This window comes from Narcine bancroftii, chromosome 10, assembly GCF_036971445.1.
Source record: "Narcine bancroftii isolate sNarBan1 chromosome 10, sNarBan1.hap1, whole genome shotgun sequence".
In the NCBI taxonomy this organism is placed as follows: domain Eukaryota; kingdom Metazoa; phylum Chordata; class Chondrichthyes; order Torpediniformes; family Narcinidae; genus Narcine; species Narcine bancroftii.
In genome coordinates, this window is record NC_091478.1 from 37,536,772 (window position 1) to 37,564,527 (window position 27,756).

At 40.7% G+C, this 27,756-nt stretch overlaps 1 protein-coding gene across 1 annotated transcript in view; it reads right to left on the reverse strand.

Annotated features, from left to right (window-relative positions):
- The window catches only part of pcdh15b (protocadherin-related 15b), a 568,726-nt gene that overhangs the window by 448,961 nt on the left and 92,009 nt on the right, over positions 1 to 27,756 (reverse strand). The window contains exons 8-12 of the mRNA XM_069899399.1: positions 25,023 to 25,131; positions 24,713 to 24,825; positions 9,623 to 9,829; positions 5,550 to 5,684; positions 5,076 to 5,225 (exon numbers count right to left, since the gene is read on the reverse strand). Of these exons, the coding sequence (XP_069755500.1) occupies positions 5,076 to 5,225; positions 5,550 to 5,684; positions 9,623 to 9,829; positions 24,713 to 24,825; positions 25,023 to 25,131 (714 nt within the window). The remainder of the gene's footprint in view (positions 1 to 5,075; positions 5,226 to 5,549; positions 5,685 to 9,622; positions 9,830 to 24,712; positions 24,826 to 25,022; positions 25,132 to 27,756) is intronic.

Genomic DNA, 27,756 nt, shown 5'->3' on the forward strand with positions numbered 1-27,756 from the left:
GGATTTAGGAGTGATGGTAAATAGTACCCTTAAGGCTGATACTCAGGTAGATGGTGTGGTGAAGAAGGCATTTGGAATGTTGGCCTTCATAAATTGGAGTATTGAATTCAAGAATAGGGAGGTTATGATGAAATTGTACAAGGCATTGGTGAGGCCAAATTTGGAGTACTGTGTACAGTTTTTGTCACCAAATTATAGGAAAGATATAAACAAAATAGAGAAAGGTTCACGAGAATGTTGACAGGATTTCAAGATTTGAGTTACAGGGAAAGGTTGTGCAGACTGGGGCTTTTTTTCTCTGGAGCGTAGAAGATTGAGAGGGGACTTGATAGAGGTGTTTAAGATTTTAAAAGGGAAAGACAGAGTAAATGTGGATGGGCTTTTTCAATTAAGAGTGGGGGAGATTCAAACTAGAGGGCATGGTTTAAGATTGAAGGGGGAAAATTATAAGGGGAACATGAGGGGAAATTTCTTTATGCAAAGGGTGGTAGGAATGTGGAATGAGCTTCCGGCAGACGTGGTCGAGGCAGGATCATTGGTTACATTTAAGGAAAGACTGGATAGTTACGTGGAGAGGAGAGGACTGGAGGGGTATGGACCGGGTGCTGGTCAGTGGGACTAGGAGGGTGGGGATTTGTTACGACATGGACTAGTAGGGCCGAACTGGCCTGTTCTGTGCTGTAAGTGGTTATATGGTTATATATGGTTACATTTGTTTTTCATAGCTCACTTCAGACATAAATATGCAGTGCTCTGTTGAATAGTAAAATTTCAGAGGATTAATTATGTGACACTACATTCAACTGCAATGATATTACCTAAAGATCTAGAGACATTTATAATAGTTTACATTTCAAAATGTTTATATACCTTTGCTACGCGTTGCAGGAAGCCATGTGAAAAGATCAGCTCCATTTAATATAACATTAGAACAAGGAGCAGAAACAGTATTTTTGGAATGTCACACGAGTTCTGCCAAATCTTACTGCTCTTTTCCCTCAGCATTATTTTCTGACACTGTCCCTGTTATCATCGATTCTCTTAAAATAATGGATATGCTTCCTTATGCTTGCAGTGAAGCAATCATTTAGTTTTTAATTTTTCACTCTTGTTTTCAAAATACTCAGTGGTCTTCTCCCTCTACCAAGCTTGTAACCTCTTCCACCCCCTCAAGTCTAGAAGTACACACACTCCTTAAATTCTTCCCTCTTGTAAGTTCTCATTTTTGAATCACCACCATTTTAGTCATGCGTTTTCACAGTTTGGTGCCAAGCAATGGAATTCTCCTTTGTCTTTGTCACTTTGCAGTTTTCTCTTTTGAGCCATCTTTAAGGTTTACACTTTGACAGGTTCTTTAATTGGTTGCAGTCTTATCACCGTCCCTGCCTCATTCAAATTAAGTTTTCAACATCAACTGTATATTTTTCATCTCATCCAGTTTAAGCAAATATTTTACTTTATTGTGCCTGATACATTTGAATTTTCTATAAATTATTCTCTGATTATCAATTTTTGATTTGACTCAAAACCCTTGCATAATTGTCAAGCCTTAAATGAGACTATAATTTAAAATGGAGTCCAAGAGAGGAGTGATAAATTCCGCACTAAAGTTTACTCCACATCGTGGAGGTCAAAAATGTTGTTGCTCATTCAATATGTAAATGATTAACACCAACCTGGCTGAATAAAGAACATTCATGATAAATGATATGCTGGAAAACACAATGAATTGATTCCAGAATCCATTCTTTACAAGCTATACAGCCTCCTTCGTCAGCAAGGAATGAGCATGCTCATTGCAAGCCAGAAATACTCTTCGTGCCTTCGAAAATTACCAAGTCATCCCACAACTAAGCCCTCAGAGGTTTACCAAGCTTTATCAGGAGGAGGAGGATGTCCTGCAATATTGGGTTTCCTGGAGCAAAGTGGTACTCTTCACCCCAGGATGCTATTCTTAAAGTAACATCTTTAGACCAGAATCAACAAGATTAGTATTTACCACATGCTTAACCTGAATGTAAAAGCAGGAGGATTCCCTAAAGCCTAAACTAAAATCACTTTTAAGTTCATCCCTGTTCTCAACAATCTCTGCCAAAACTCACCTGCGCAAATTGTGGCCAAATACCAAGGTGCAGATTTCTGCAAGTATGTGCGGGCATGTCCTCGCTGGGCTGGGCAGGCTGGCCTGCCTGTAGCCCCTCCCCATTAGATCCCCTAATAAATGCCGAGAGCTCTAGTCTCCTCCCTCGTGCCTGCCTTGGAAGCGAGCCAGAACCACGTGTGGGTCTTCTGATCAATAAAGCCTTTGATTACCTGCTTCGTGTCTGCGAGTGGTCATTGACTGCACCACAGTAAGCGTATCTTTTTAATGCATAAAATGATATTATATTCTTCTCTGCAAAATAAAGTGGAGTGGTTGCTCCTCCATGCTTCCTAAAATTGAGGGGGAGAGGAACATTGAAGAGCTGTCATCTCTCAAGAGGAAGATCTTCATATCAATGGAATGCCATCAATGCTCTTTTGCTATGATGCGTAGATGTGGCATTCCAGGTTGAAAAACGTCTGCTCCATTGAATGATAATTAACAATTTTTTCTCCAACGTGTGCAAAGCAAGGAGCATATTATCTGGCATCAGTCACTCACAAGGGCTCTTGTTTGCTGACAGCCTTGCCTTAAGGCCATCAGACAGGCACAATAAATAACACTTCTTCAAGATGCATTTTGGAAATTACTGTCGGAGTATCATTTTCTCCAAGATACTGGAAAATAGTCAGCAATTAAAACAACTGCAGTGCATTCTTAACTAAACGTTTACAGAGCCACAGCAGCGTATACTGCTGAGTTCCTCCAACAAGATGTGTTCAGCTTCAGATTCCAGCATCTGCAGTTGCCTGAGTGTCTTATAGATAAACACAGTGATCAGCTGATTTCTACATCAAGTTTGAAATGTACTGGTGGCGGGGGGGGGGGGGGCTGCAGGTTAATTGGGTGTAAATTGGGCGACACGGACTCATGGGGAAAAATGGTCTGTTACTGAACTGTATGTCTAAAATTTTTATAATTAGAAGTTAGTCCAATTGATGCCAACTTCTGAGCTCGCTCCACAGAATTTGGCACCAGATAAATTCAAAGACAGTGAAAAACCCCAGTATTCGGCACCTATGGGGATTGGTAGATACCAGGCAAGTGAATTTTTCAGTTGCTTGAGATCGCGTGTTGCGTGATTGGTGAACTAATGTTTAGGGGGCGCCAATTTTAAACTTTCATATTTTCTACCTATTTATTTTTCATGATTTTATTTTGCTGGTTGCTTGAATTCCAGATAATGGGGATTTATTGTTGTGCTCTGGATCAGCCTTGTCTCTCACTTCCCCATTCATCGTGTCCGCATCATTAGCTTTCAATCTCCTCTTCACTGTGTGCCTTTTGCATAAACCATTTTCAAATTCATCTCGTGAACTTTGTTTTTCATACATAGTGCCTACTTTCTCAGTTATGTTGTTCTCCACAATGTTTGCCTGTACTTTCCATATTCTCCCTGTTTCCCCAGTCCTCCTTCTATGGGACATTCAACATTCCTAACTGGTTTTAGATAGCTCCACTGCCGTATTTCACATTAATGCTAATCCTCTATATAGCTGCAACTTGCTACAGTCTGTAGTTGGGGAGAGGGTGGGAGTGGGAGGGGGGTGGGAACTAAGTAAGGAGTGATCAAGAATGAAAAATGTTTGTATGGCTTTGAACTCTCTTCCGAGTGTGCCCTTAATCATTTTCAGTGTCTTGAATTCCTCTCCAAACCAGTGCATGGCTTACTGGTCAGGGAGGTGAGTCTTCCTGGTTAACTGAAGTTCCAGCTCTACCTTTGTCCTCTCTATGCAAGGGAAAGGTGACGAACGAAACTTAATTTGGCACCAAATTACTGGATTTTCAGATTCCACAAATAACCTCACCTCTGATGATTAAGACTTTCAAATCTGAAGGACTCCAATTCAGGTCAATTAAGAAAATATCTCCCTGCTCTCAGGTTGCACACAGTAATGATTAAATGTTGTACTCATTTTTAATGTAACTATGTGGTTTGGAACTAACACCTTCCTGTGAGACTGGCATGAGAAAAATATCTTAACTTTTGCCTCTTCAAGTTTATCGCTATAGCTGACCCAGTCCAAATTATGAATGTTTCCTTACACTTTCTCCATCTCCATTCTTTAGACAAGTTATTTATTTGAAAAAAAAACTTACCCCTGATGTCCACCCTAAACCTCACTCCCTTAACTTTGTATATCTGTCCTCTGGTGTTTGCTGATGTTGCCCTGGGATACAGGAGCTGGCTGTCCACCCTATCTAGGCCTCTCAAAATCTGGTAGACCTCTATCAAGATTCCTTTCATCCTTCTACGCTCCAAAGCAAGAAGTCCCAGCTCCACTAGCCTTGCCTTATAATACTTGTTTCCCAATCCAGAGAGCATCCTTGTGAATCTCCTCTGCACCCTCTCAATAGCTTCCACATCCTTCTTATATGATATCTGTCCAAATCTCATTTTGGCTCCTATACCATCAGCAGTAATTTTTTTTCCTGGTAATTATCTACCTCTTTTTAAAAAAAAAAAATTTCTATGTACACCTTTTCCTTCACTTTTTTTTCTTCCACCACACCCACCCCCCCCCCCCCCACAACCCCCCTTGACAGGAATGATAGTCCAGGAATGAAATCAGAAAAAAAAGAACCTTGCTAATGGCCTCAGTGCAGCTCATTGGAGGATGGAGAAAGGGACCCATAAAATTACAAGCCAGTGAGTCAATGCACCAGGAACCAAATGGGCTGTGCTGGGTGTGATCTGGGAGGGTAACAAGACATAATCTTGGATGCAATTACTGCAACCATGCCAAGAACCAATGTGTTCAAATATTTATGCCGAGACTGTCATTGCTGACATGAAAAATAAAGATTCAAGAGGAAAGACTGTGTGCATAAAATGCAGTTACTTAAAATATTCTTGAATTGATTTGTGCAATGAATGTGCATGGCATAAAATGAATTGCATTTTGTAATACAGCAGTTTCGTATTGATTACCTGTATGACAGGTTCTCCCGGCCTCATATCAGTGTAAACATTTACTTTGTACGATATATTTTGAAAAATTGGAGTGTTGTCATTTGCATCGATCACCATGATATTGACGGTCACTGAAGTACTCTCTTGCACTCCATCGGAAGCAGTCATCTTCCAGATACAAAACAAAGGAATCCATTAGTGAGCACTTAAATTTTGACCCCCCACCCCCCCACCAAAAAAGCTTCATCAATAAAGGGCTTTACTTAAAGTTGCTGTCATTTCAAGTAATAAATGTAGTATAACAATAAATATATTATTGTGGAAACCTTTAACATCAAAGTCAGTTTAGCTTTTGATTTATACTCAATATTTTTTTTAAATTCACTGTCGTATTAACTGACTGCTCAGCCACTTAATTTGTTTGCATTTTCCAAGATGTTGCTTATTCTACATGATTTATAGGCAAAAAAACACACATACAACACATCTTACTGTAAAAGTGTAATTCTGCTGACGTTCACGATCTACTGGCTCACGCAAGGTGAGATAACGGGTTATGCCGAAGGATGTTATTGCAAAAGCCGAGACGAAGTTGTTTACTGAAATCTGCAGTTTTGGGTCTCGTGTCTTTGAGAAAAAAAAGCAAATAAGAGTTAAAGGGAGTTTTAGGAATATATTTCATTCATTCTTTTAAATTTGCCAATATAGAATGAAATAAAGATTAACCATTCATATCCCTTTGACCCTATCAACAGTGCTCTCTGATTTTTCTGTATAGTAGTGCGTTTTAACTTGTTCTTGCAATGAGCTTTGCCACTTCTTTTGAGGTCAATTTGTGTCCCATGTTGGCAGTAACACCATAAAGTTTACACACTAATTTGATAAACAAATGATAATGATTGGGCAGGACCAACAAGCTGGAGCCAGCAACAATAAAGGGGAAACTGAAGGGACAAGAGAGGTAACATCCACGGAGAGCAACGGACAGTTAATGCTTCAGGTTGGGACTCTTTCTTAAAGAGGGTCTTGCCCACAAATTTTTCCATGGATGCTACCTGATCTGTTGAGTCCCTCCAGCTTCTCTTTGTTCGCAACTCTTGTGTCCTCTATATTACCAACAATATTTATCATCAGGCACTTTTAATAGAAACATAAATGCTGGGACATTTGACACAGGAGATTTGGTCTGCTTGTCAACTTTTGTCACTCAGCCAATTAAAAGGGATCACCGATGAATAAAGAACATCAAAATGGCAGCTTGGTGAAACACGGAAGTTTGCAGATGCTGTGTGTGGTGATACACCACTAGCCAACTGGAGGGGGCAACCTGTGTACCCATAGAAGAGCACTGGAGGACAAGGCAACACCTGGCCTGCTGTCAATCAGCTCACCTGAATGGACAACTACTTTCACAGCCAGCTCTGTGGAAGTTTATGTCGAATAAAGCCTGTAGAATAGACTTTATGTTTTGTGTCTGCTTTTCTGCTCGATAGCTCATCACACTGTGATTGTACTAAATACACAATTAAGTGCTAACCCCGAAATATTGAGGAAGATCGCTGCCTCCTATGGATGGTGTGGGACCTGCTGAAATCTCTTTTGTGTACAATAAATAGCAACCAGAGTCTGTGGAACTGTTACAAGGATGATGTGTCCAGATTTCCAGCATCTGCAGTTTATCTTTTTCATCATTTGATAAAAGAAGAGCAAAGGGGAACAAATTGGCTGCTGGGGTGGAAAAAAACTGTGCTTGATCAACACTTTTTGGGGTAAAACATCGAAGTCTGCAGATACCGTGATGTGAAATAATAAAACAACTCAACAGGTCAGACAGAGTACTTCATATAGCAAAGATAAAGATACATAACCAATGTTTTGGGATGAATCCTTCATCAAGGTAAGAGCAAAATGTAGGCAGGAACCCGTACAAAAGGGTGGTGGGAGTTTGTTTATTTTGGGATTTGATTACTGCGAGAAGTAGAAGCAACTATTATGACAGTCGTGTTTATCTCCTACATCTACCTGTGTGTTCTCTAATTTTGTTACTACTTTACTGCGTAACAATCATTCTGATATACCATTAGCTCATACATTTCTTACAAATAAATATTGACACTTTAAAGAATGCCCAATGTAGAATTTGTTACCTGTATAACTTTAATTTTAGTGAGCTGCTTATTTACTTTCAAAGGGCAATTATCACTTAAGCAATTTGGCTTACATGAATGTCCTTACAATCATCTATCTTTATGTTACTGTCAAACATGGAATTTTGAGAGGAATTCTATAACCATTCACAACAGATGGGACAGTCAAGAGGCTATTTCCCACAAGGCAGCAGAAGCAGTGTCAATCAATAGTGTAATCAATCAAGACGTTTGTAAATAGGTGTCTATTATTGTCTTCTTGGAATGAATGCTAAAGCACAATATTGCCAAAGGTCACCTAGTAGAAATCAGCCACAGAAATTATGGGCTAGTCTTTTCTTTTTGTCTCTCTTGAGCAGAAATACATGACAGCAAATTTTACAAACTATATCACAGAGCAAGTAAGCAATGATCTATAAATCACCCCTCAGCAGTGATCAAACATTGCAGTTACTTGATCTGCAATAAATCTAGAAAGTCACTCATGCAGTACTTAACGTTCCAAAGGAAGTATTTCTAACAAATGAAGTCTGCATCATTTCTCTTTCTTTAATGTACAATTTCACCTCAAATTGAGAACTTATGGCCCAAATCTTTTGCAACATTACTCAGCAAAAAGTGGGGATTTAATAACCTAAATAAATGTAGGGAAATTACAGCAGATGTCAATAGAATGGCACTGATTTACATGAGTGCAGTTGGGGTTTGCATCTCCACTGCCATATTTCACATTAATGCTAATCCTCTATATAGCTGCAACTTGCTACAGTCTGTAGTTGGGGAGAGGGTGGGACTGTGGGGGGGAAACTAAGTAAGGAGTGATCAAGAATGAAAAATTTTCGTATAGCTTTGAACTCTCTTCCGAGTGTGCCCTTAATCATTTTCAGTGTCTTGAATTCCTCTCCAAACCAGTGCACGGCTTACTGGTCAGGGAGGTGAGTCATCCTGGTTAATTGAAGTTCCCAGCCCTACCTTTGTCCTCTCTATGCAAGGGAAAGGTGACGAACGAAACTTAATTTGGCACCATATTCCAAATTAATGTTGCATTGTGCCCCTTTACAGACAGGTCTGCTTGACTCCTGCCTAAGGTTGTGGTTGGAATTCTCAGTATAGCTAAGAATACTTAACCTCTCAACAATATTCGCAATGCATTAAATAGTTTATCCTATACAATATAGCAACCAGAATCACATAGGTCAACAATACTGGAGCTGCCACTGTGTATTGCTTTATGAAATGTTCAGCCATTTATTTAATCATCTTTTCTAATTCTGATATGGGTCTGGGAATTGCCATTAAAATATTCAAGCACCAATCTCCCTCTAAATTCATTATTTATTCTCCCTTTCATGAGCATACATATTAAATTCAGAGCAATTGCTGGTGTACTTTTAAAAAAAAATGGCATCTTGAAAAGTGTTTCAAATAAATTCCATTTGTCAAAAAGAAGCTAAAGTTTAGACCATATCTTTCATCGTTGCGAAGGCCAGATTCTCTTATCAAAATTCCAGATAAATGTCAATTTAAAAAGTGTTCATTTTGAACAGCCTTTTTGGTTCTCGTGCACGATAATCCCATTATCTATTAAAATACGTGGCATGTGCATCCTAAATCAATTACTATCATCTGACATCGAGTTTTCATATAATGTTTTACCTATTGGAAATAGGTTTTTGAAAAATGTAATTGAAAACCAGTTGAAATTAAAATAAATAGTGAAAAAAAAACAATTATCATCCTTCATGAACCATGGAAAACACGTAGCTAAAAAAACCTGACTTGGTCTTTCATTTGTCAAATTAAAACGTCTGCCCTTGGCTGTCTGCTTCAGGAAAATGGTCATTTGTTATTATTTAATTGTACAGCAAAGTTTTGTAATCTTAACAAATCACCACAATATAAATATACATGTAAAGGACAAAAGATAAAATCATGCATCTTGCAAGTCTTGGAGGAGGTGGGGATTGGGAGGGGGCGAGGGGAGAAGGAAGAGGCAGAAAAATATAACGTGCAAAACAAACCATGAACACTATTATTTAAGAATTTAATTGTGAATAAAATATATTTGCAAGCAAACAAAATAGCATGCAACAAACAAAATATCTGACAAATATATAGATAAAAATAACCCTAAATACATACGGGAGAAGTACCTGGTGACACCTACAAATAAACAGAGAAGATTCACACAAATGGAAAACCGATTTCATGAAAATGAGACCAAATATTCATTATCTGTACCCTAAGCCCATCATGAAATGTTTCAGCTTGGAGATGAACATGCACATTATTCACATCTCAAGAGAACAGTGAGTGTTAATGCAGGTGTCATGTATATTTTCATTACTTCAAAAGTGGAGTTTATCTTCATTTTGAAACTCATTGAGAAGCCCACGTAAAATTAACACCATCACTCACCTCCTCTACATCATTATCCAGAGCTACAATTCTTAATGGTGTTGTTAAATTCCAACTATCTGAAACAGTGGTTCCCACGGGAGCAGACTCAATGATGAATCCTTGGTAGGTCATTTGTTCAAAGTATGGAGCTTGGTTGTTTTCATCCAGAACTTCGATATGCAAATCCGCAAAAGCTGGCAGTGGATGCCTGTTGTCTTGTTCCGCCTAGATGAAAAGCAAAGAATCACATCTCAAAAGTCATGGTGGGTATTAATAGGTACATAATTTTGGTTTTATGGTCAGGTCACTCATCTGAGTGCTAATGGTGCCATGTAACTCAATACTACCTGTCGCATAGTCAGGTGGTCAGCAACTAAACTGGCTCCCCCACCAGGCTTGCCTGGTAGGAAGGATGGCTAGACATCCTGCAGGATGAGAAACAAGGTCTGTCAGGGGGCAGATGAACCCTCTCTTATGGTTGAACGCCATCTAGCAAACACGTGCTGCAAAGCTTGGTCTGGCCATTCACTGTAACAGAACTTCACCCAGCTGTCTTGGACCTCACCCTGCTACTGGATCCTGGAGGGGATGTCAAGTGGGTGGATCTGGACCTGTGCAATCCCCTACTCACCTTAATCTATTAATACACACATTGTCCCTTTCTGTGGAGTAGGGTATCCTCATATCCACCCCACAAACTGACTGAAAGGGAGGGACAGCCAGAAGAAAAATTAGTTTTAATGGAATAAATGGTCTCAAGGGGCAATAACATCTTTGGACTTCACTTAACAGGTGAGCTGATTTTTTGAAACATTTTTAATGGTACAGAACAGTAGAAGATCCTTACGGCCCATGCCGGCCAAATACACCCAATTAACCTACCAACCCCATACGCTTTTGGAGGGTGAGAGGAAACCAGAGCACCCAGAGAAACCCCATACAGGTCACCAGGAGAATCTAGAAAGTCCACACAGACAATGCCAGATTGAAATCCCAGTCACTGGCAACATAACAGCATTCCGCTTATCACAAGCCAACCGTGTTATTTGGGCTCTTAAAAATAATGGTGACAAAATTCTGCAAATTAATAGACATTTTATCTGGAACAGTATAATAAAGTTGCATTTTATCCACAAGCAAAACAGGAGCAATGTTGATTTGACAAAATTCAAATGCATGAATGACATCACATATAAACTTGAGATTCATTTTCTCGTGCACCAGGCAGAATTTCTATTTATTGGTAGTTCAAAAAAAATCTATACTCAAGATATAGATACAAGAGGGAAATGTAAACAAGGCAGAGGAAACAATTTGTGCATTAAAGAAAATAAATATTCAATAATAACTTATGTGCAAAGTGAGAGTCCAGAATTGAATCTCTGATTGAGTTTGTTGTTGAGGAGTCTGATGGTGGAGGGAGAGCAGCTGTTCCTGAACCTGGTGGTATGAGTCTTGTGACACCCATACCTCTTTCCTGATGGCAGCAGCTGTGATTACAGAGCAACGTGATGTGAATCCTTGATAATTGCTGCTGCTCTCTGATGGCAGAGTTCCATGTAGATGTTCTCAAAGGTGGGGAGGGTGGTTTTGCTTGTGACGTATGGGATTGTGTCCACTAACTTTTTCAGGGCTTTCCACTCAGATGTAATGGAGTCCCCATACCAGGCCATGATGCAGCCAGTCAGCACACTTTTCAGTGCACGTCTGTAAAAGTTTGCTAACATTTTAGAGGTCACACCAAACCTCCACAAACTCCTGAGAAAGCTGACATGCATTCTTCATGATGATATTAAAACAGAAGCAATAATGAATTTATCCTACTGTGTGTAATGAATAAATTAATTATACTGAGATGTTTTAGATTCCTGGATCAGGAAGTTCCAACATGAATTGCAGGCACAAACCATGCGAGAGACTATTGGTGAATGTGTTAATACAAAAACAATAAATGCTTAATTGAGTTATGCAGGACAGACTGCAGTTTAGACACCAGTCTTGACTCAAGCACATGATCCAATTAAATCTCTCCTTCAAACGATGATAGCCTTAGCTATAGCAAAAAATGTATAATGTCAACCTGGAAATCAGAAGAGAGCCTGAGAGTACAGCAATGGTACATAGAAATGAATAAATGTATTCCATTGGAAAAAATAACAAATTATTTAAAAAATAAAGTCACAGTATTCAAACACATTTGGGAACCATACATGGAACACAACAGAGAGGGCCTACCACGGACCTCCATGACAGAATGAGAAGACAAAATGAACTGACCCAGTGTGTAAAAGTAGATGACACGATTTTCTTGTTTATTTTCATTGTGTGATGACATTGTTTAATGGGTTTATTGTATTGTATATGTTGAACATTTAGTGGGTAGGGAGGGGGGTGGGAAGGAGGGAAGGAAGGGAGGGAGGAAAAAGGAGAAAATGACACCGTGTATATTCAAGAGGGAAATGTTTGTGTGTATTTTGGTTAATATGGTTCATAGTGTGAAAAATAAAAAAATGAAAAAAACCTGCAGTGCTCATCACCCAATCGGAGCTTATGAAAGGGATTACAATTTGCTGACTGATTTTGTTCAGTCCCATGTGTCAATGTTTTCCGTTGTTTTCTGTTGTTTCAGGAAAGCAGTTGCTGACGGACATATTATTAATTCCAAGTCTTCTGAACAAACCATGCTCCCTTTGATTGGATGGCTTGGTTGACACTCCTATCTAATACAGAACAATTGGGAGAAAGAAGAGCTATCAGCTCGAGGCTGTATCCATCCAGGGTCTTCAGGAAAGAGCTCTCTTAGATCCTCAGTGTGAAACAAGGGCGAGGATGTCTGCTTCAGTACAAAAATCCCTACCAGGCACACTAGGAACACAGAGCAGGGGAAGTATTGTGCTCCCAGTGGCTGTCAAGTTGATAAATATGCAACTGGAGCACACTATCGCAGGAGGAAGTTGCTAAGATTCGTCACACAATGACAACATCCTACATTTCACTGCCTCTTGGCAGAGATGAGGTGGAAAAAAATATCAGCATTCAGATTTCACAATGATGTCATCGATCCCAAGTGGATCAAGGTACAGGTGCCCAATTTCAATTCTGGAATTAAAAACATCTGCACATTCTTAACATACAGGTGGTGTTGGAACATAGATTGCTATTGTGGTGATCGTTGCCCCATATCAGATTGGCAGTCACAATGTCTTCATTCGGTGGCAGTCTGGTGTGTTTACAGCAATTAATGCAGTTTAATACCTTAAAATTGGATGGTGGCCATAACACAATCTCCAATGAAGATCCAATCCATAAAAGTACTTGGTGATCCAAGCATTGTGTGCAGATAACAAATGCCATACTGCTACATCACATTGGGCATGCAGACCCCTCTATACTCCCTTAGCCTTGTGGCAAGAAGTTAAGGAATGAGACAGAGGAACATGAAGAGGAAATGAAAGTAATATTTGGGAGATGCCTGGGATTCCGATTCAGAACTCCTTTGAACGCAATGCCAGTAACATCACTTTTGGCCTCCATCTCAGCATGTTACTATGTCACAAAAAGTCTGCCTCATTATAACTGAAAACAAAAGACAAATTAAGGATTAATTTTGATTTTAAATTTAGATGTACAGCATAGCGATTGGCCATTTCAGCCCAAATGTCCGTGCCGTCCAATTTGCACCCAATTAACCTACACCCCGATACGTTTTAAAGGGTGGCAGGAAATCGGAGCCCCCCCCCCCTGAAGGAAGCCCGCGCAGATACGGGGAGAATGTACAAACTCTTCATAAACAGTGTGGGATTCGAACCCCAGTCCTGATCGCTAGCGCTTTAAAGGCATTGAGCTAACCATTACGTCAACTGTGTCGCTCTACAATAACAGAAGGCACGAAATGCTAGAGGAACGCAGCAGGACAGGTAGCAACCATAAAAGGCAATGTCTCAGGCTTCTTCAGAATCGGCAAGAAAAAGGTCAGAAGCCCTAATAAAAGGATTGGGGAGGGGGGAGGGGGGAGATCTGGAGGAGCACGAGCTGGGCAGGTTGAGAGCAGTAGGGATCACAGAGAGAGGATCCCACAGAATTACCACCACAGAGAGGAGAGAAACTTTCTTTCAGGGTTGGCATTCCTCAAAGAGAGTTTGCAGTGGGGAAGGAAAAGGAAGGCAAAGGAGAAGGATTTTCGATGTGGGAAAACTGGGCAAATACAGAGTGTGGGTGAAACTTAGCAGGACAGGCAGCATCCAGAAAAGGCAAGAGATAGTCAACCTTCTAAGTTAATGCCGATTGCCTCTTAATTAATGCAACGTGTTTAGCATAGCAGTGAGCACAACCCTGTTACAACACCAGTGATCGGGACCTGGGTTCAAATCCCATGCTGTCTGTAAGGAGTATGTACATTCTCCCCATGTTTGTGGAGGTATTCCCTGGGGGCTCCAGTTTCCTCCCACCCTCTAAAATGTATCTGAGGTTGTAGGCCAACTGGTGGTGATTGGGCGGCATGGGTTCGTGGGCCTGAAAGGCCTGATCCCCTAAATTTAAATATAAAATTTAACGAGACCATGTCCCTTTGTGTGTGAGCATCCAGAGTGCATTGTTATGCCTTTGCTTATCTTGGTGCCACTGCACAGTGCTATCAAAGTGTATTCAGCAGAACTGGGGGATAACTGAAAACTTTCAGGGGGGAGATCACCTCCAACAGTTCTCAGCCCTTCCGGCTAAGTTGATGAGCGCACCCCATGGGCATTTCTGGCTAATTTGATGAACGCACCACATGGGCATTTATGGAAGCATCCTGGTAAGAACACTGATGCGCAGTATCTGGAACACTGTCATCCTGGGAGGGAGCAGGCTTGTGCCCTGCGAGCCCATTAAATTCTCCAAGAGTCCACGTCAACAATCTGGGCAGTCTGTTGGTGGGGGGTGGGGGTGCGGGAGAAGGGGGTGGAGCTCAGTCTGACAAATTGTTGTGAGGGCATCCCATGACCCACTGTCCTGTCGCAGTTCTCACTCAAGTGTTGGGTGCCCATTGCTCATGCTGCAATGAGTGGGCAGTGTCAGACCTTAGGTTGCGTCAACAAAGCCCACCACTTCCATGCTGGGAACAGAGTCATAGCCCAAGCTGTCTACTGAGGCTAGACCCATTTGCCATTGTCTTCCACGCGGAGCGAAGTCTAAGCTGGTGTCTGGCTCCTCCATGCGGTTTGTCGATCAACATAGGTTTCCTGGCAAGCATAACAACAAGCCTTCCATTATTCACTTCCATCAACTTGTCATAGTATTCAACAGAGTAGTTCTCTGCAACTGAACTCATGTGGGACCTTGCGACGAGGTCTGGTGGAAGCCGACACATGCCTGGCATCCACCGACGGGTAGACGATATTGATTCATTTTCCTTTAATGTACAAACAAAGTCAGAAACATTAGCACATGGCCTATTTGTATGAAACAGAGCTATGAAATGTTTTCATTGTCACAGTCTTCCTTCACTGGCCTACCTAAAGAGTACAGCACCAGATCCATGTAAAGAGAGGCATTCTCAAACCAATCTTAACATGTAAAGAGGGTACAGTGAGATGTGAGGATGTTTCGATATGAGGATATCACTGTATTCAATGATTTCATCCTCCCATTGACAATGGATCCAGTAGTGGGTGTCCCAAAAGTTCCCTCCAAAACTAGGTATAATCTCCCTCTCCCATCAGTTCCCATGCACTCCTACCTCATCCTGGAAGAGAGAAATATGTTTTAATGCGTGTTGTGCAATTTATTCTGGTAATAATGCTTCTGAGGGCTGGCAGTATGTCTAAGCTGGTAGGCTTGCAGACATGCTACGTGTGTGAAGATGGGAGGAAGCAAATGAAGGTTGACCAGAAATCCTGATTTGTAAAAAGTGCAGCAGTTGAGCAATGGGCTGTGAAGAATTGAGCAGTGGGCATGACTGGTAAGAGCTGACACTTGAGCAACTGAGTAACAGGGAAAAGTTAAAGAGGATTTTATTCCTTGGAGTGTAGAAGAATAAGGGAGACTTGATTGAGGTATATAAAATTATGAGGAGCATAGTGTAAAGCTCGTCGAAAGAATTAAAGACTTGTTGATCCAAACCAAGGCTTTTATTAGCAAAAGACAGGAGCTCTTCACAGGTGGCCGACCAGTCCGGAATGATCCGACCTGGCTAGGGACACAACCCTTTAAGGCCCAGACAGTAGGCGTGGCTTAGCTCTCAGCCAATCGCTGTAAGCACAGTCTAGATACTGTAACTATATACACTATATACATTGGTGATAGATCTGTACTATCAGACATAGATGGAGTAAATGCAAGCAGGCTTTTTCCATTGAGGTGAGGTCAGATAAAAATTATCTGCTCCCATTGTGGTCTCCTTGACATTGGAGGGAATGGACGCAGACTGGGAGTTCACTTCGTTGGGCACCTTAGCTTTGTCTACTGTAATAGCAGGAGTCTTCCAGTGGCCACCCATTTCAATTGCCTAGCCAGGTCGCTTGCTGACATGTCTGTTCATGATCTCATGCACTGCCAAACTTGAGGAGCTGAACACTAGCTTTAACCATTTCATCTCTGGCAATGTTCCAGCCAATCAGTTGTTGAAGTATTAAGATTAGTATATTGACCGCAATATCATCAATATACATATCCAATTTGATCCCTTTTTCCAGTGAAAAAGTGAATTGCTAAAAATTAAACTCCTAATTGTCAACTAACAACTTGGTTTCATTAATAGGGAGATTGAATTCAGGAGTAGAATATTGTGTTCAATTTTAGTCACTCCATTATAGGAAGGATGTGAAAGCAATGGAGAGAAATGGAGAGGGTGCAGAGGAGATTTACCAGGATGTTGCCTGATTTTGGAATTTACCTTATGAGGCAAGGTTAGTAGAACTGGGACTTTTTACTTTGGAATGTAGGATGAGAGGAGACTTGATAGAGGTATACAAGATAGGGTAAACAGCTAACACCTATTTCCTAGGGCAGGATCACCAAACACCAGAGGACATGTGTATAAAGTTATGGGAGGGAAGTTTAGGGGAGACATCAGGGGTAAGTTTTTTTTTAAACACAGAGAGTTGTGGGTGCCTGGAATGCCTTGCCAGGGATGGTGGTGGAGGCTGAAACATTGGAAGCATTTAAGAGATCCTAAGAAAGATGCATAGATGAAAGAAAAATAGAGGGTTATGGGGTGGGGGAGGTTGTATTTTTTTATTTTTAGGAAGGGATATATGGGTCAGCATAACATCGAGGGCTGAAAGGCCTTTACTGTGTTGTAATGTTCTATGATATTCAACTTGATATTTAACCAAGCAAGAATGTGATCCATATCTACACTGATTGTAGTGGTTTTCACAAACTCAGACCTTTGCAAATCTCCCTCCCTGGCCTCGTCACACTCTCCAATCTCTGTAAACTAGATTCCTCCAAAACTCTGGTTCTTGTGTCCCAGTCTGAGCCATATCCTGTTTATCTGCCATCTCAATGCTCATTTTCCCAGATGGTTTCTTGTTCACCAGGGGAGAAACAGTCATGGGTGAACTAACTGCTCAAGTCATTCATACAATAGACAAACATACCTCTGAGAAGAAAATGCTACATATTTAACAAATTCACAGCTTTTTTTTGGTCTGTACAATGGACCGACATGCATTTCCATCGCAATTGTGAAATATCCCGAGTTTCAAAAACATGACCTGACTTTGCAAGCATAATTTTATGGCTACAAAACCATTCATCCTTACAAACTATGAAGAAAACAATTGTCAATGCAGGAAGCATCGTCTCTTTCGTAGCTTCTATATTTTACATTCAGCTCACTCTAAACATTACCATTTCTATTCCTGTGCCCACTCTCCGAGGAGGATATCCCTGTTGCAACCGAGGTCAGTTATGCCTGCATTCAAAGACGTCATCTAGAAAGATACAATTCTCTATCAGATGGCCTGCAGCTGCTACACTGATGCCTTGACATCACTGTGCTGTATCTCATTGGTGACTAACATTCAAATCTACCTGCTTCCACTCAAGGCATGCAATCAGATTTGATCAGTCTGTTAATTAGAGGATCAGGCCACAATGGGGCATCTCTTCCAGCAAGTCAGCAGGGGGGAGGGGGAGGGATAAAAAAAAAATAAACAACATTAAGGAGACCCTCTAACATCAGAGGACAACATAACATAAATTTCACACTTGTATTCTCAGAGAGTTTGCCTTGTGCATGACAAGCAGTTTTAATGCCACAAAAAGAACAAAGGAAACCTCTGGTAATTAATTGGCTGTCATTAAAACATCACTGTGCTCAACCTGCATATTGCATCTGCCTGCATGAAAACACCGACAAAACCATAACAAAGTAAATTAATTGACTGTGAAGCACTCTGGGATGTCCAGAGATGTGAAAAGTGGTAAATCACCACAAAAGTCAAATTTAATAAAAGACATGGCGCAGAATCTTTCTCCAGTTGAGTGGAGATAAAACATACCGTTTGGAGCAAACAAAAACAGCCAAGTATTGGTTTTGATGAAGGCTCAATGGCCTGAAATGAAATTTTGGTTCCTCTCACACCAGATGTTACCTGAGTTGCTGAAATAATTAAACCACATTGTGTGTTAATTCAGTATTTACATTATTAATGGTTTTTCAGAAGGTGCAAGTTGGTCTCTTGCCCATCTAACCTTTGGATCTCGGTGTTCAGCTGCAGCAAACACAGGACAGGGAAAAACTACAGTTACAGACAGCAGGGAATATACCAGTGAGAAGCTGCAAAGAACACTCAGGTAATGGGCTGCACTGAACACTCAGCGATAAGCAGTGAGGATCACTGTGGTAATAGACTGTGGATCATGTTGAGATAGGCTACTGGAAGTACACTGGTGTTTGGCAGTACAGAACATTCCAGAGACAGACTGCATGGAACACTCTGGAGATAACTATGATAATTGGGGGCTGCTAGAAACATACTGGTGATAAACTGCTAGAAACATGGCAGTGCAGCATAGCAGGGGACACTCTGTCATTTGGTGGCTTCAGTGCCAGGATCAAGGAAATGCTCTCAACTTTCTATATCTTACATGATAACTCAAGGCTGATGAAGACATAGCCAAGGTCCCAAGACTGATGAGACCAATGCCAGGGTCCTCCACAATCACTTAATTCCCCGAGTCAAGGAGCTGCTCACCAAATCAGTCATCCACACACCAATGAATATAATCTTCCCCATGCAATAAATCTCAGTTAACTGCAGGAAGCAGCACCAGCTGGAGAACCTCATTTGGAGATGATGTGGTAATTTTGGGTCATATCACTTTTTACTGCCTTTAATTGGACGGTCCCAGTTTAGTGGGATGAGAAACAGAATGAGCGTTTCCGGTCAAAGATCCTTGGTCTGAACTGGGAGCAGGTGAATAGAATAGAAGCTTGTTAATTTGAAGGGATGGTGGAGCTGTTGGCATGTGTCTCATACGGTAACACTGGCCAAGGGTTTAACTGTAAAAGGTTATCTGGTCAACAAGTGACTGGGAACAGTGAGTGAATGAGAACAAAGATAATATATGCAAAAGAATATGGGAGCTGTGAAATGCAGGACAGGAAGACATGGCTGGCAGGTCATGACTGGTGGAGCAGCCAGAAGGAAACAATCTTCTGCTTTAATTAGGATTGGTCATTTACAGCATCAGATTTAAGTATTTTCGGTCGAGGAAAGTTTCAGGTGGAGAATAATATTTTTAAAGAAACAATGCTGGAAATACATGCCAGAAGAGAACATAGACATTTAAGAACATAATTTAATGGATATAAATATCTTCTGTGATGAATACCAACCAAAAAAGTTATTTTTTTTTACACACATTTAAGAAACATTTTCTCCTTGTTAATTTCACTGAACAACATGCATGGTTACAAAAGTAAACGACTACGCTGTTAACAGATATGTGATCAGGAAAGAAAAAATATTGATTGTTTATCATTAAAGAACTTATTCTCCTGGACTGTCCATGAGGAATGCATTGCAGTGAATTAGTAAATAGATCTAAATCCATATTAGCCAGCATTGCCCATCCCTCTATCCCATGGTCAGTGAACATTACATCTGCATGACGACAGCGCAGAAGCAAAATAAACCTTACAGATCAAAATTAAATTATGCCGTATTTCATTCTTGAAGTCAATCACTCATGTGGCTTATGCTGTCACAGCTGCAGGCCAGCTTTTGTAGTTATTGTACCTTTGCCAAGACCCCCAGTGCAGTAAGTGGTGGGCATTCCCTCTCACGTGGCACCTTTTTTGACTGTCCCTCATTTTCTGCATGGCTGCGAGCATCTGTTCCATGAAAGACACCTTCTTAGTAGGATGATCAGGTCACCCTCAAGAAATGCAGGTGAGATTTAAATGGAGCGAGCCACTCAGACTCCTCCGGATCAGGGCAGCTAATTAACAACTAGGCCGACTCCGAAATCATTCAAATCAGCAGGCAGCTCAAAATTGCTGCATTGCAATGATCACACAGCTTTTAACTGCATGACGTTCGTTCAAATCATTGCATCCTGATGTGTATGAGGAATGTTTGTCGGCTCTTGGACTAGTTGTTGGAGTACGGAAGGATGAGGGGTCCTCAAGAAGACCTCACGAATACTGAAATGCCTGGACGGAGTGGATAAGGCAGGATTGTTTCCCATGGTAGGGGTGTCGAGGACAAGAGGGTATAACTTCAGGATAAAAGGATGCCAATTTAAAACATGGATGCAGAGAAATTTACTTTGCCAGAGGGTCGTGTGCCTGTGGAACTTGCTGCCGCAGGTGGTTGTGGAAATGAGGTCAAAAGATGTGTTTAAGGCAAAGATTGATAAGTAGTCAGGGCATCAATGGTAATGGGGAGAGGCCGGGGAGTGGGGCTGAGTGGGACATGATATTTGCTGTGAGAAAGTTCAGAACAAGCCTCTTTACTCTGTCTTCATTGACCTGACAAAGGCATTTGACGCTGTAAACAGGGAGGCTCTCTGGATCATCTTGAGTTGTTACGAATGCCCAAGGAAATTCATAAAGATGATTCAGCTACTCCACAACGGAATGACGAGACAGGTCCTCTGCAGGGGTGATACATCAGGTGCATTTGACATTTGTAATGATGTCAAGCAGGGCTCTGTATTAGCCCCAGTCTTGTTCAATCTGTTCTTCACCTGCATGTTGTCATGTGCTGTCCAAGATCTGGAGGAGGGAGTGTACATCAGGTACTGACTGGATGGCTCTCTCTTTGACCTTCGCCACTTGAACACACGGACGAAGTGCCTCTACACAGTTATTCAAATAACCCTTTTTGCTGATGAATGTGTGCTCTTGGCACACAAAGATAGTGACCTATAGTTAATGGTGAACAAATTCTCAGACACTGCTACGCTCTTTGGCCTGAACAAGAATGAAGTACTCCATCAGTCTGTCTGAACACCAACACCATAGAATCAAAAATCACTGTTGATAACAACCATCTGACAAATGTAAACAGCTTCAAATACTTGGGGAGCATCATCTTGAGTGATGGGTTTTTGGACAAAGAAATTGACTCCAGGATCAGCAAAGCCAGCCAGACTCTGGGGAGGCTGCGTACCAGAGTGCTCAATCAACACAACGTCCACATCTCCACAAATCTGAAAGACTACAGAGCTGTGATCATCCCTTCTCTCCTATATGGATGTGAGACCTGGACTCTGTACCGATGTCACATCAAACAACTGGAGAAATTCCACATGTGTGTCCTTTGTTCCATCCTTAGTATTGTTGGAAAGACCATGTCTCCAAACTGGAGGTCTTGGGTCGTGTGAAGTCCACCAGCATTGAGTCCCTGATCTTCAAAGCCCGGATGCGGTGGGTGGGACATGTCATCAGAATGTTCGACCACCATATGCCAGTTTATAGCTTTCCAGCTATAGTGAACTGAAGACCGGAAGGAGACTTCAGGGTCATCCACACAAGTGCTAGAAAGATGCTGTGAAGGAAACCCTTCGCTACTGTGCCTTCCAGCCAAGAGAACTAGAAGCTGCGGCTGCTGACAGGTGAGCCCTGTATGTTGAAACCTACACTAGTTTTTAAGACAGATGCTGCCAAAAACTGGTGGAAGGCCATGTACGGTGACACAGAGCAACAGCCACAATTATTACTTCCAGTGCCCCCATTGTGCTAGACTTTGTGCTTCCAGACTGGGACTGCAAAGTCACCTTTGTGTCCACAGATGAACTGCCCAACAACGTGTCTTCTTCAAACCGAAGGATGACCAATAGATATTCAGGGGACTGATAGCAGCAGGGGGAAAAGCTGACCATGTGCCACTGAGTGCTTATTTTTAGGCTCCTGTAGCTTTTTCCCCAATGGTAGAAGAGTGAAGAGGAATTGGCCTGGGTGGTGGGGGTCTTTGAGGATAGAAGCTGCTTTTTTAAGACACCACCTCATGAAGATGTCCTCAATGGAGTGAAGCCTGGAGCCTTTGATGTCACAGGCCTTGTTAACAAAACTCTGGAGTTTTCCTTATCCTGAGATTTGGTGCCTCCATACCAGACAGTGATGCAACCAGCTAGTATGCTCTCCATGGTTCTCCTGTAGAAGTTTCAGCGAGTCTACGGTGACATATTGAATCTCCTCAGACACCTCACAAAGTATAGCCACTGGCAGGTCTTCTTCATGATTGCATAAATATGGAGGCTCCAGGACAGATCTTTGGAGATGTTGATACTCAGAAATTTGGTATTCTTGACCCTCTCCACTACTGAGCCCTCGATGAGGATTGGGTCATGTTCCCCTGACTCCCTCCTGAAATCCACATCATCTCCTTGGTTTTGTTAACGTTTGCACAAGGTTGTTGTTGTGACAGCATTCAAAGAGCTGATCTATCTCCCTCCTGTACATTTCCTCATTGCAGTTTGAGATTTTGTCAACAATTGTGGTGTCATCGGCACATTTGTACATAGCATTGGAATTTTGCCTGGCCACACAGTCATGGGTGCATAATGAGTAGAGCAGTGGGATAAGCACGCATCCTTGGGGTGTTCCTGTATTGATAATCATTGAGAAGGAGACATTGCTTCCAATTCATACTGACTATGGTCTTCTGAGGAGAAAGTCAAGGATCCAGTTGCAGAGTGGGGTATAGTAGCCCAAAGTTTGTAGCTTCTTGAACAGCACTGAGGGAATAATGGTATTGAAGGCTGCACTGTAGTCAATGAAGTACAGCCATATACATGAGTTGCTGTTTTCAAGGTGATCCAGAACTGAGTGGAGAGCCAGCAATATTGCATCTGCTGTGGAGCAATGTGACAATAGGCAAATTGCAGAGGTTCCAGACCTATGCTTAGGCATGTGTTTAATTCTGGCCATGACCAGCCTCTCAAAACATTTAATCACAGTAGAAGTTTGCGTTAGTGGGCGATAGTCATTGAGGCAGCTCACACTGCTCTTATTTGGGTGATTGATGCCCTTTTGAGCAGATGGGAACTTCTGACTGCAGTAATAAGAGGTTGAAAATGTCCGTGAACACTCCTGTTACGGAGTCCAGAGGACCCCAAAAACCAACAGCAATAGATATGCACTAAAACATAGGGTTATTTAAACAAATGTAGTTTTTAATTATATTTGAACAAAAAAAAAGAACTTTAACTTATTACTTAACCTACTTACTTAACCTACCTCACCTACTTAATTCCCCCTTCTAATACTAAATGCAGGTGTGTGTAATGCATATTTAAGATTAGAAAAGTTGTTTGGTTCACAGTCCAATCTCACTGGTGCAGGCAACTCTTGCACTGTGCACTGAAGTTAGCACCAGTCTTTGGTGCTTAACAGGCAAATGGTTACCACTCAGGAGGGTTCTTGCTGGTTTTCAGAGAGAGATTGCTTTTCCAGGACGTCCGCAACTGGTTCTTTCTCAATCAGTCTTGCTGATGAAACTTACCCCCTTCAGGGTTCTCCAGATGATCCTCTTTCTTTCAGGTCACCTTTCAGACTGCCAGTCTTCTCCTTTGATCAGGCAGCCTTCCCAAAGTTTGCCAGCTTGTCCCTCTGGAACTGATTTCTGTGACTCCTTCTCTCTCACTCCATCCCTCTCTGAAAGCAAAGCTTTCTGTCCCTGCTTGCAAAGATCACATGCTCTCCCAGGCAAACTGCCTGTTGATACTTTGTTGCTCCTCTGTAAAAAGCACTAGGCAAAAGTCCTGCAAAAATTCTGTGTTTTAAAATGTGTGTGTGTGCAAGCTGCTCTTAACAATTCCACCTCTAAATACTCTGTCACACTCCGGCTAGTTGGTTGGCACAGATTTTCAATACCCTGCCAGATACGCTGATGTCTTGAGAGGGTTCACCCTCTTGAATGATGTTCTAACATTGTCCTAACCTTTTATAGGTTACAGAGAAGCACTTCCTTTGACTTATTTTCATTTAGATTGTAGTTTGCTATTCTAATAACGTTATTGATTGTTGCTTAAAAGGATTTGGGCATCTTAAGCATTGTGTCCAGTTTACTAAGCTTACAAAACCTCTTTCAATGTTATCTTTGCTATTTCAACCCTGAGAGTACATCAGCTGATTTCAACCCAGTTATTGATGACCTGTGAAGCAGAAAGAAAGTCTTATTGCAGTCATCAAAATCTTCATGGATGTCAAGATATTTGACCGAACACATTCATGGGCAGCAATGAAAATGCACTTAGATCCATTTCTGTAACGTATTCTTCAGCTGAACGACTTTTAACTTAAATTGGTCTTTACAAAAAAAACCTATTTGTTTACTTTGATCATTAACTGCTAAAAAAAACCTGCTCATTTGAGTACAAATTATCGCTTATCTGAGGAATAGATAACATAACTCAACCAATGTGAAATCCTTTGAATACTAAAACATCAGAGACTGAACAAAAGACAGAGAGTAAAAGATAAATGGTAATTATTATGATTAAATATTATAGCACAAAGTGATAGTATCTCTTACATCTATTCTTTTTATATGCCTTTTTTGCTGAGATAAATATTTTATGTTGTAACAGATGAATATTCATATGCGTATCAGACCAGATACTTTCAAACCAGTGGAACACTTGACAAAAAAAATAATTTAAATTTACCTTAATAACCAAATCAAATTTCTGATGAAAATCCCTATTTATTGGTCTTAGAAGATAAAGCTCTGCAGTGATATTATTCAGATAGAAGTATTTAGCATAATCCTCAGGAGTACCTGAAACAAAACAGGACAATCTTTTATGATTAATTTCTTCAAAATGATTGTCAAAGCATGTAATACAGTTAATCAAAGGAAACAATTTATCCAACTAAAGCACCTAAAATGATTACACTATAATGTTGGCCCAGTGCTTCATAAGACCAGATAATAAAACTTGGCAAAACAAAGAACAAGGTATATCAGTTACCAACCAACAAGAATGCTGTAGACAATCCCTGGTTGATCATCAGTTGGTTTAATATTCACATCTTGATCAACAGCTAAAATCCGAGGCGAAACATTCACCGGGTTTATCATTGCCTAAAAAAAAATCAAAATTACCATGATTTAATTTACCCTTCGACCAAATGATAAAGTGTTAAATTGAGGAAGGGCTAATTACAATGGAATTAGGCAGGAACTGAGGAGAGTAACTTGTGAACAGTTGTTCTCAGGGAAAAGCCCAGAAGTCACATGGAGGAACCATTTGCAAGGGGTTCTGGATAGGTTTGTCCCACTGAGACAGGGGTGGTAGGACAAGGGAATTGTGATTGACAAAAGAGGTGAGACAGCTACTTCCGAGAAAGAAGGAAGCATACAGGAGGTTTTGGAAGCAAAGGACAGAAAGGGCTCATGATCATTATTTGGCAATTATCTTTACACTCTCCTAAGCTACAGGAGAGTTATCGGAGGATTGAAGAATGAGAAATGTTGTCCCCTTGTTTAAAAAAGATAATGGGAAACATCCTGGGAATTCTAGACCAGTGAGTCTTGTGTCAGTGTTGGGCAAACTATTGGAGAGGATTCTTTGGGACAGGATTTATGAATGTTGAGAGAAGTATAGTCTTCTAAGGAATAGGCAGCATGGCTTTGTGAGGGGCGCATCATGTTTTGTGAGCCAAATTGAGTTTTTGAGGAAGTAACAAAAGAAATTGATGAAGGAAGAGTAGGCAATATGGTGGATATAGATTTGACAAGGTCATTCAGAAAGTCATGAGGCATGGCATCCATGGAACCTTGGTAGTAGGGATTCAGAATTGGCAGAAAGCTGAGGGGAGTAGTAGATGAAATGTATTCTGCTTGGAAGTCAGTGACTGGTGTAGTTTTTCAGGAATCTGTTCTGGGATCCCTGCCTTTTGAGATTATTATAAATGTCCTTGGCGAAGAAGTAGATGGATGGGCCAGTATGCAGAAGTCACGAAGGTTGGAGGCGTTATGGATAGAGTTCGTCAATTGGATACGGACAGGATTGAGTGTTGGGCAGAAAAATGGCAGATGGACTTCAATCCAGATAAGTGTTAAGTGATGCATTTTGGAAGGTCAGATTTGAAAGTGGAGTACACAGTTAGTGGGAGGGTTCTTAATTATGTGAATGAACAGAGGGAACCTGGAGTCCAAACCCATAGCTCTCTCTTTTTTAAAAAAAATTCAATCAACGGAGTTACAAAATCTAAGAAAAATCACAGATATATACAATAAAATTCCAAAACCAGACTACATATTGATATACAAAGGAAGAATCAACAGATTATCACAATTATAAAATTCTGCACTAGTGTTTATAATATAAAATTACAAACCGTGCTGATCCTTAAAGCAAAAGTAGGAAATAGGAAAAAAGAAACAGAGAAAGACCCCCCCCTTGCCCATTGGAAAAGGAAAAAAAAAGAAAAAGTAGGGGTAATTCTCCCATATCATGTGGTAAAATCACCTGTTTTCCAAAAGCATTAATTACATACAGATGAAACATTATGTGATTCATCCTCCCTTAAGGGATAAATGTCTTGACATAGACTTCACTAGAGACACTGGAAATTTAGTGATATCGTAGAGCAGGGGGTGTGGGGGGGGGGGGATCATCAAAGGTTAACCGCCATTTATCTTAAATACGGGTTCCATATTCTTAAAAACATGTAAAAATTTCTGAGGTTGTAAATAATCTTCTCCAGGGGAACACAACTATGCAATTCTGATTTACTGTGAGTCAGACTCAGTTGGGAATCAGATTTCAAAGTAATGGCTATACATTTCCTGGCCACCGCTAAAATGAGTTTAACAAATTTCAATTGATATTTTGACAGCCGTATTTAAAATCTTGTATCTGCTAATTTCCCCTATAAAAAAACAATTCTGGCATCTGAGGACATTGAATTCTGTCATTTGTTCCAGGAATTTCCCCTAATCGTCCATATGGATCTCACCATAGGGCCTGACCAGATCGAATGTAAAAAGGTCCTTACATCTTGACTGAATTAAAAAAATATATATATATATAGAAAAATTCATATTTCAATTTATTTAATTTTTGCAGAATAAAAAAAATTATATTGCACCAGCCTATACCTTCCATTAATTGTATTGCTCCTGCAGGTCAGACCAGAAAGTGGATCAATTTCTATACTTAAATCTGATTCCCATCTCTCTCTTGACTTATCTAGCCCTTGTTTAAGGACTTCCATCTGAAGTAAGAAATACATTTTTGAGAACTATTTATTTGTGATCCCCTTTTGAACCAGAATCTCTATTTCAGTAAATTGTGGTAAGGCCAGTGGTGGACCTAATTTATCCCTTAAATAAGATCTTAATTGAAGAGAGCAGAAAAAAATATGTATTTAAAACTCCAAATTTTTCCCTGATTTGGTCAAATGTCAAAAATTTACCCTGCTCAAAATTATCTTCGATATATTTGATCTCATTCTGGGACCAAGTTTCTAGAATTTTATTATCAATTGTTAACAGAATTAATTTATTTTGATCTGCGGGTGTTTTGAGTGAGAGACTTCCCCTAACACCAATTTGACCATTGAGTTTATTCCAAATTGTAATAATAAGTTTTAGTAAGGGGGCTTCCTTAGAACCAAATAGTAATTTAGAATTCCATTTATATATAAAATTTTCCATGATCTTCTCATCAACCTTATGCAGTTCCTATTTTGCCCAAGATGA